Raw genomic sequence first — 10724 nt, 5'->3', positions numbered from 1 at the left:
CTCTCCAACATTCCCTATAATATTTTGTTAGTTGTCTCCGACATGCTTCATCATTCAAAACATCATAGGTAAGCTGCAATTAATAATAGTTAGTATTTTATACATAATAATTATAAATGTTTATAACTTTATAATGATATACCTGAATGCTTTCCCAAATCTGTTCCTTCACATGTTCTAGCACATCAAGCCAATTTTCATGCAAGATACTGGGCTTGTTTTGTGACAGGAGACCAAGGTAGCTGACAAACTTGGCCTTATTTGGCCCTCACAATTTCTATTGCTGATCAAACTGAATTGGTAATTTATTGCCAGTGGTCCTACTCAAAGAACAGCTCTCTCAGTCCTGTTCCTCACCTACCCCTCCTCACTGACTGGCTTTGACTAGGATCACTATCACTACTATAAGCAATCTCTGCAGTTGGCTGGCTCTGAGTAACCTTTATAGTTGGCTGGCTCTGAGTAACCTCGATAGACAGCTGGCTCAAGCCACCGTTTGTAGGTCCACTCTGATTTTTCTCTATGTTCCTAAAAATAAAACACAATAAATTGTAAACAAAGCATAATTCAAATAATACAAAATAAATAAAACACAAAGAATTATAAATAAAGCATAACTCTAAATTAGAAAATTAACATTAATTTAGAAATTAAATTCATATAGAGATATTCTCCCATATCCCTTTATGGTGATCACTTTGTGCTGCATGTTCATCATCTGTCTCATCTACATTCAAATTGGGTAGTCTTGATGAGAAGACAGGAGTTTCAGAGATATCGAAGCCTGTTTTATTTTTATCATCACTATCAATCACCCTTTTTTCTTCGAGAGCTATTAACCAACTTTTATCTGCCGGATCGATAACATAAAAAACTTGTTTTGCTTAGTCTACCATAATAAATAACTCCTCCTCATAGGTTAGTCTTCTAAGATCAACCAATGTAAATCCTAACTTATTATCTTTACATGCCATTGACGTCAACCCACTTGCATTTGAAAATAGGCACTCTAAATTTAGTATAGTCAACCTCTCAAATCTCTTCAATAATCCCAAAATAAGGTATGGATGCCATTTTTGGATTCTTATCATTCTTATTTGAGAAGTGCACAACTTCAGCCAATATCATAACTCTACTATTTTGTACAATACTCTTCTCATCAAGAGACCTTATATAAAATGAATACCTATTAATATTGTATGCATTCTAGTATATCACATCCATGTTAGGACTTTCTGCTAACTATTTAATTGTATCAGAAATATTATCCTCATTTAAGATTTGTTGTTTGTACCAATCTATAAAAGTCCTATTGTGCTCTTTCAAGAACCTCTATTTAGTCATTCTCAACCAATTGCATTCTACCCTTGGAAGTTCTTTATCGGTATCCATGTAACTTTGAACTTTATCAATATTATTTAAGATATATAAATGTACTTCTTGCACTTCATCACAATTCATGATCTTTACTGATACCCCACGTGTGCGTTGACCTAATTGCTTGCTCTCCTGATGAGATTTAGGAAGCCTAATTTGTTTTGTATTAGACAAATAATCAGAACAAAACTTAATAACTTCTTCAGCAACATATTTTTTAATAATAAATGCTTCAGGGCAGTAAGATTCTTCATATACCCTTTCAATATTTTCAAATATCTCTCAACTGAGTACATCCATCATAAGTAGATAGGGCCGCACATTTTAACCTCTCTCACTAAATGAACTATTAAATGTATCATAATGTCAAAAAATAAAGGAGGAAAGTGCATCTCAAGTTGACATAATATAATACAAACTTCTTATTCCAACTCATCCAATTTGAGAGGATCAATAATTTTACTACATATTGCATAGAAAAAAAACAAAGTCTAGTTATTGTGTGCCTCAAATCCTCTTTCAATATATCTTGGATGGCCACTGGTAATAATTATTGATTTAAGACATGACAATCATGAGACTTTAAGCCTACTAATTTCAACTCTTTCATCAACACAAGCTTATTAATATCTAAAGAATACCTTAATAGTACTTTAATCTCATGTAAATACTTACAAAAACTTATTTTCTCTACCTTGGATAATGTATAAGAAGTCGGGGGATAGTAAGTCCTCTTACCTTCTGATCTCGAGTCTAGGTCCTCTTGTGTTTTTATTTCTTTTAAATCTAATTTTGCATTCACACTATCCTTCATCTTTCTTTGCATGTTCAAAAGTATTCCAATAATATTATCACACATTTTTTTCACATGCATAACATTAATACAATGCCTCACTTCAAGAAAGTGCTAATATGGAAGATCAAAGAAGATAGACTTTTTTTTTCATATATTTTTGGCACTTGTGTTCTTTTGAGTTTTACCAAGAATAACATTGATATCATTCACTTATTCATAGATTTGCTCTCCAATTAAAGCATCCGAAGCATGAAAGTGCTCTTAGTGACCATGAAAAGTTTTCTTTAGTTTACGATAAGGGTGATCTTGTCTAAGAAATCTACAATGGCCAAAGTAAATTATCTTCCTTTCATATTGAAGTTGATGGTAGCATGTGCCTTCTTCACAAATTGGACATGCTTTGTGACCCTTGACACTGTATCTAGACAAATTTTCATATATAAGAAAGTCATTTATAGTGCAAAATATTATAGCATGTAACTTGAAATTCTCCTTTCGATTTGCATCAAATACATCCACACCTACCTCCCATAGCTCTTTCAAGTCTTCAATCAAAGGTTTAAGAAAGTATCAATGTTATTTCTAGGTTGTTTTGATCCTGAAATTAGCATGGATAGCATGATATACTTCTATTTCATGCATAGCCAAAGGGGTAGGTTGTAAATCACCAAAAAACAGGCCACGAGCTATGTATACTACTAAGGCTATCGTAATGATTCATTCCATCAGTAAAAAGTCCAAGCTTTAAGTTCTTTGGTTTACTGTCAAATTTAATAAACAATTGATTAATTTTCTTTCACTGAGGAGAATTGGCTAGATGTTAAAATTTTCCATCAGAAATCCTCTCATCTGCATGCCACCTCAAATTCTTCACATCATTAGTATTCTCAAACAAGCGCATGAACCTTGGTATAATTGAAAGATGCCACAAGACCTTTGCATCCCTTCTCTTTGTAGCATGGTACCTCACATTTTGGACACTTTTCCTCCCCTTTGAGGTTTTCTCTATACAACACACAATCATTAGGAAATACATGTATCTTTTTAAAATTCATACCTATTGGGCACAAAATCTTCTTAGCATCATAATAATGATTTGGTAGTGTATTTCCTTTTGGAAGCATTATTTGGAGTAACTCTATCAATCATGTAAAACTCTGATCACTCCACCCAACTCTTGCCTTCAACATAACTGATTTTAATACCCCAGATAATAAATTGAAATCAGTACACCTTAAATATAAAGGCTTCTCTGCATCAGTGCACAAGTTATCATACATATGCACTCATTCAAAGGCCTCTTCCCAATATTATGAATCATGTCCTCTAATCGATCTTCATCTATATCTACTTTATCACCAAGATCATTATCAACTTCCATATATTGAGACATACCACTATGATTTTCTAATCAGTCACTATGCCAAATCCATACTGTATAATTCTTACAAATCCCATCGCAAATTAAGTGCTCTCTTATTTCAGCAACACTGAATCTCCTCTCATTCAAGCAATTTACACAAGGACAATAGAACTTTCTACTATTTTCAACAACATTTTTCTTAGCAAATTTCAAAAAATCCTTCACATCATTATCATACACATCACTTGTTCGTCTAGCATTTATATAACTATGATCCATATGTTATTACCTAGAGGACAATAAAACTAATGTGCATGTTATTGTCTTTAAATTATTTCAAAAAATGTAAATTCCTAATTAATCTATGATTTTAATTAATTTAGGAAAAATAACATATTTAAAAAAAATTTGGCAGAGTCTTCCTTAAAAATTAGACCTCCCAATTTTACAAGAGAAAATTTATAATTTTACACAAAATAAATAATCACATGCAACACCTAAGGCTTTATGAAGCCACTAACAGTACTTCCAACAACAATTAATATCAATAAAATTTTAGAATATTTTTCCTAAACATTAGATATCCAACAACAACAACTCTACATAAAAATAATAATAAAAGTAATCCAATAATAATTATTTAAACAATAATAAAAAATAAAATTACAATTAAATAATAATTAAAAAAAGTACCTGAATCAATGGAGCAATAAAATAATGAAGGAGAGTGAATGAGAACACTGAGGGTGAAGGGAAGGGTGTGGGGGCTGAGAGGGAGAGGGGGGTGGGGGGGGGGTGGGGGCGGGGGCTAAGGGAGAAGGGAGGGGGTCTTGGGGGACCAAGGGGGAGGGGAGGGGACGATGGTTGGGGGGATTGGGGGTACCAAGGGGGCGGGGGGAAGGGGCGATAGGTGGAGGGACTTAGGGGTAAAGGGGAGGGAGGAGTGGGTGGGGGTGACTTGGGGGCTCGAGGGGGGAGGGGGCACCGGGGGGAAAGGAGGGCAACAGGCTTGAGGGGACTGTGAGGGGGACTGGTGTCGAGGGAAAGGGGAGGGCGGTGGTCCGAGAGAAGTAAGGGGGAGGCAACACTGAGATGGAAGTATAAGGGCAGTGGCAATGAGGTGTGGTGAAGGAGGAAGAAGATGATGAATAATTAAGGGGGAGTGGGGGTGGGTTTTTCATCTGTTAAAAAAATTTGAATCATTTTTAATAGCGGGTGACACATCACCCGCTATTGAAAGTGTACGTTTTTTTTTATTTTTTTTATATGGCACTTTCAACAGTGGGTGGCCTCCACTCGTTGTTAAAGGAGCAATTTTTTTATTTTTTTAATTAATATTTTCAAGAGCGGGTGGCTTACACCCGCTGTTAAAAGTTCTACTTTCAACAATAAGTGGTGGCCACCCATTGTCAAAAGTTGAATATTTTTCTTTTTTATTTTTAAATGCATCTTTTCAACAGTGGATATAATGCACTTGCTATTAAAAGTGGAGTTTCAATAGCGGGTTGCCTTCACCTGCTGTTGAAAGTTGTTAAAAATTATAAAAATACCACCGCATTTACTTTCAACAATGAGTGTGTGTTAACTGGTGTCAAAAATCTCTTGTAAAATTCAAATTCTACACTAGTGACACGTCCAAAAAGGATATAAGGGAAGTGTAGTGTGTGCGATCTCATTCTCCAGAAAAAGCTCTCTGCATCTTTCCTTCCCTTGGCTCTCTTCTCTCAATGCCTTTGGTGTGTTCTCCTGAACCAAATTCGTATCATAATGTTGTTCCTGCAAATGTACCTACATCAGTGCAACTGAACTCATTTAGGTACGCTTTCCTCCTCCAAATCTTTACAACAATTATATTACCATATATATCCCTTGATGCAAGGGGTCTCTTGATCAATTCCCCAAGTAGTCCAAAGGGGAAAATTATATTGGATGGGTATATGTGCTTGTGTATGGTGTATACCCATGTGTGCATAGCGTGATGCGCGTGTATGGAACCCTTTTCTCTAAGAAATTAAAGGGTTAGATAGGATAGATAAAAAAAAAATAGAAAAAGAAATCTAGAATTATCACATTGCAAACATATATATCATATCATATTATATAAGCTTATCATAATTTTTATCTTTTCCTTATTTCTTTTATTGTTTTTTAATTTTTTCTTTGCAAATATTATTTTCTCACATTTAAAAATATTAACGTGTTTAATCGTTTTTCTCTCCTCTTTTTTTTTTATTTGATGACTTGTGAAGATAAGAGAAAATATGAAAATAAAAAATGACTTGTGAAAGATGACATTTTTTTTTATTCTGTCACACGTAAAATTATTAATATACTTCACACATTAAATTAATGAAAAAAATTTTAATATAATTTTTTGGTTTAACAATATTTTATAAAGTATTAAATTTAGTTAAAATTATAATATGCCACTTGAAATAGTAATATTGTACGCCACTTGAAACAGTCAACATAATATTAATATTCAAACCAAAATATTCTAAGTGCAAAAAAAAAAAGATAATATTAATATTTTATGCCACGAGGTCATGATGAAAGCGCCATCCAATGACCTCTTAATAGCGGCATCATACATTCACACATTACATGAGAATAGAAAAATTTAGTCATTTAAATTTAATTTTTTATCAAATTGGTTTCAAAAATTTATTTTATTTATTAATTTAAATCTTATTATTTAAATAAAAGATAATACTGTTAAAGTCTATTACCATGGATAATGGAAATATTGATGATAACCATATATGTTAATGAAAAGCAGTGTAATTATATTATTTATGTAGGAAAAAAAAAGACTTATAAATTTTAAAAATAAAAAGAATATAGAAGACAATATTGATAGATTAATAAATTAATTTGAAAGCTAATTTTTTTATTTAGCCATATACATACATATATATACATATAAGTTATCAATATATTTTACACATTAGATTAATTTAAAAGTCAGTTTGTATTTTAAAATTTTAAAAAAATAATGTCATAATTTAATAAATGTAAAATTTTTTTAATATAAATTAAACTTAAAGAGCTAAGTCGATGATTAAAATAAACTTTCCGGATGGAAGTTACATCATCCCACATGTATATACACACACATTGTAATTTGATTAGCTCACAGAAGCGTAGGCCTGTTATGATCTATATTGGGATGCCATCTATGAAAAAGAGAATCCAATACGTAAGAAGTCTGAATTATAAACTTGTTAATGAAAAATTCTCAAAATACAAGGATGTGGGGAATTGGAAGAATTGTTCTTTTAAGCTACGACATGAACAATTTTAGTGGACTAACCACTAAATATAAGATCTTCAAGAAGATACGATAACAAAATACCAAAAGCCAAAAATCCAACCTTAAAACCAACAAAAACATTAGCAATGTCAAAGTCTGACAACGATTCAATCGCCAACCCAAGACTCGAGCCATTGTCTTTAGAACTCGACACGATGAAGAACTTGTATTGTTCATCTCCTTTTTCTCTATTGACCACGCCGTAATCCACCGTGGATGACCCACTGGCTCGAACCCTAATTGCCACCGTAATCTCTTCCCCAGATCAGCCATGTGACCAGCCCCATAAAGTATGGCAATCCTTTTATGTCCATCATTAATTGCCTTCTTCAGATAACATAATGAAATTTGATTCCTAACACCAACCACAACAGATTTCTCGTCTAATTGTGAGATCACCTTTGCAAGGAACCTTCAAAACAATAATGTTTTCCATCGATTAATGTCTAAGAAAAAGAGAATATAATATTCATTAAGAAATGCATCAAACACGCACTCACTTATTGGTTAGCTTCCTTGCAATGAAGGCCTTGATTGCTGAAGCAAAATCAATCTTTAATGCCTCTATTTCAGGTTTTGCTAACGCTTGGCCTATAATTCCACCAGTTGAACGTACGAGTTCACAGGTTTCACGGCCAACGAGTGGCAAAGGAAGGACAAGACCTACATGTTTTGGCTTCAACATCATCGCCTTCAAGTATCGATAAGTCGCATCTTTTGAAAGAGAAAACATGTTTTCTCCTCTTTCACGCTGAAACACAGGTACACAACTTTATTAATTATTTAAACAGTATATAATAATGGATGTGAATACAACAAAATGAGGAATCAATGAAAAGTTAAAAAATTAATTAGAAGGTCAAACCTGACGTAAGGTGAAGGTTTCTTCATCAAGATCTGCATGGTACCAATTTGCAGCCTGGTAATTGAGAAAGGCCATTTGGTGGTCAAGCTTGAGAATTCCAGATATGCAGGATTGGATGTATTCATTGATCTTGAACCTAATAAAACTTGTTTTTCTGGAAGCTCGCTTCCTTGCTTCAGGGTTTGTGTTTTCTCCACTTTCTATACTTTTTTTGGGAGCTACCATTTCATAAAGTACGCAGTCATAGGATTCAAGTTCTTTCTGGAGGGCTTGATAATATCTGCTTGAAGTTATGTGGAGATCAATACAATTAATTATTTCTTGGCATATAGAACAATATTAATTAAATACTTCTGATTCTTATTCCCCTGAATTTGACTTAAAAAATTCATGAAAAAAGACATTGAACAAGTTGTAAATTTCGAAGTTGGACTGATAAATATTAAAAGAATACTTGTAAAAAATTCCCAACTAAACCCTAAATAATAAAATAAAATTGGGAGAAAAATTTACATGTCATACAATGTGTACGAGCCCGGCGAACAAATTTACAATTTTCCCTATCCCAGGGGACCTATTGATAATAAATGAAATTCATGGGACCTATCAATAATTAATTTTCTTGCTGGTAATTTTTCATAATTATAACTTGCTCCCATACATGAATCTCTAAAGTGAAATTTGGGCCATGACAACATTGTTCTTTTATCTCATCACTAAAATTGACAAAGTACCAAAATCCAGACCAATCATCAAAATGGTCAGTAAAGTGGTTCGAGGGTCAATATTCCAAGTGACAGTTAAATCAGGACATGATTAACTCAAAATGATGCCGTTTTAGACTCGACAAAGAGGGAAAATGGTTTGCTTATTTGACTTTTGCTTGAGAAAATAAGAGAAACTTTCATATTTTTAAAAACTTTCAACAATTTAATATTATTCTTTTATTTTACAAATGTAACATGCATGTTATCTCTGTGTCATCCATCAATCAATAATCAAATAATCTCACAAAGGACAATCCAAGAACCAAAAAAAAAAAACCCGTTAAGAGAGACCTACTCTTTATCAGCCATATGAATTGTTGAAACTAAATCGACCTGCACCATCTATATATAAAAGACAATTCACAATAAATCAGTTGATTCAAAAAAGCAGAAACAAGAAGTTAGAACAGCATTGAGAAACTGAAAAGGTTTCGGGTCGGACCTGAAGCAAACGATTCGATTCCTCATCCGACGACAACGGAGACTTATTCCGGTAGCTCACTATGGCCGTCTGCAACTCTCCGATCCTTGCATCGCCTTCTCTCTTGAACTTCAAAAAATCTGCCATCGAAGTATATTTTTTCAACAGCTTGTCCTCAGAACTACTCATCATCATCGACATCTCGCTGGTTAGCTTCTCGTTCTTGTATTTGATTTGTGACCTTAATTTTTGGATTACCGTTAATATATATAGACTCGTTTCTCATTAAAAATAATATATCTCGACTATGTATTTAGGATAAACATTAGCTTATCGAGTTTTATATTTTTTTATCCATTCATAATCTTCATATTATTTCTCTAATATATCACATATCGTATCATATATAAGGTTATCATCATGGTTTTTATCTTTTTTTTCCCTTTTTTGTATTGTTTTTTCATTTTTCTGTATCATATTTAAAAAATTCAACGTGAATACCCTTTTTTTTCCCCCTTTTTGTTTATTGATTTGGAATCTTGGTAAAACTACGATATCTAAACTAGATACGGTACTAGAAAATATATCCTTGAAGTGAGGAAGGTAGTGATAAAATATAATAAAAATTTAACTAAATAATTACTCAAAATAATATTTTAAATATTTATTAAATTTGTATGAATAATATGAACTACTAAAATGTAAAAAAAAAAACGACAATTAAAAAAACTTCTAATGATAACCAAAAAAGTTGCTGCAACAATTAAAAGTTACTGTTAAAAGTAAATTTATGTCATCATTAATAGTTAATACCAAATATAAACTTTTGATGATAACTTTTAATTATTACCATTAAAAATAGATTTTTAACAGAGTGATATTCAACAATTGTCATCAAAAATTAATTTTGTCATCAAGTATTTTTATAAAAAAATTATTTAAAAATTAAAATAATTTATATAATTACTTTGGTAATCAAATGATATATATGATTAAGAAACAAAAGAAGTGATGATAAAGATGTGTTATGTTTATTTAATTATTAAATCACTTTCTTAATGTTATATCATTAGTATCATTAGATATATAAAAGTAGGATAACATGCTACATATTCTTGTTTCTTTTTGTGAATTCTACAATTTTGTATTTCAGGATGTTTTTTATACGATTAAATGCTTCAAATTCAAGTTTAGAGTTAGGTCTGCGATGATTTGTTATTATTGTTATGTAAAAAATAAATTAAATTTGTATATGTTGAGTTTGGAAAAGAAAATAATATATATAATAAAAGATTCAAAATTCAAGCTTTAAGTAGATTTACCTATTTGAAATTCAAATCAACAAATACTAACTGCATCAGATATTAAAAAAAAATCAGGTCTAACTATTTGAAATTCAAATCCACCCATTTAAAAAAAAAAAGATTAGTCTTTCTTAAAAGGGTTGAAAAATAAATTAATAAAAACATGTGCATAATGGGTTAAAAATAAAAATGTTTCATTTATGCAGTCCATGATACTGTCTTTAAACGATAAATATACCAGATCCACTCTAATCTATATTTTAGGCGAGATAACATAATTCAAATCAAATTAGATTTTAGGTAATTTACCGTCCTAATCTGAATTTTAATAAATAAAAGGAATAAAATATGAAATTTGTTATTGGGCCGCCTTTCGAACTCAAATTCAAATTTATCTTATTCGCTTTAACTCCATATCGGCGATGATAAATAACAAGGGTTGGCTGCTATTTCATTCCACACTTCCGAGCATTTGAGTTACTCGTAATATCCTTTAGCTTATTTTGCAGGCGGATATT

The 10724-nt window shown here is 31.8% G+C and overlaps 1 protein-coding gene across 1 annotated transcript; it reads right to left on the bottom strand.

Annotated features, from left to right (window-relative positions):
- Window positions 1-353: 353 nt before the first annotated feature.
- LOC129292353 (uncharacterized) lies at window positions 354-9103 on the bottom strand. The gene is made up of 7 exons (XM_054929922.1): window positions 8924-9103; window positions 8777-8823; window positions 7715-7994; window positions 7350-7600; window positions 6892-7261; window positions 6674-6744; window positions 354-528 (listed from the first exon to the last, which is right to left on the bottom strand). Exons 1-7 carry the CDS (start codon window positions 9101-9103, stop codon window positions 354-356), a joined length of 1374 nt encoding a protein of 457 aa, XP_054785897.1.
- Between the last annotated feature and the right edge of the window lie 1621 nt (window positions 9104-10724).

The sequence above is a fragment of the Prosopis cineraria genome, unplaced genomic scaffold, assembly GCF_029017545.1.
Source record: "Prosopis cineraria cultivar Desert tree isolate PC_DT_omini unplaced genomic scaffold, ASM2901754v1 PC14, whole genome shotgun sequence".
Taxonomy (NCBI): Eukaryota; Viridiplantae; Streptophyta; class Magnoliopsida; order Fabales; family Fabaceae; genus Prosopis; species Prosopis cineraria.
This window is presented reverse-complemented; position numbering and strand designations above follow the sequence as displayed.

Bases quoted from the DNA above. Each gene is read 5' to 3' on its own strand.
- LOC129292353 (XM_054929922.1), bottom strand. From the start codon at position 9,103: ATGTCGATGATGATGAGTAGTTCTGAGGACAAGCTGTTGAAAAAATAT. The intron at 7,601-7,714 runs GTTTGACCTTCT...CCTGTGTTTCAG, and splicing joins AAACCTTCACCTTACGTCAG to CGTGAAAGAGGAGAAAACAT. The intron at 7,262-7,349 runs GTGAGTGCGTGT...ATTGTTTTGAAG, and splicing joins GCAAGGAAGCTAACCAATAA to GTTCCTTGCAAAGGTGATCT.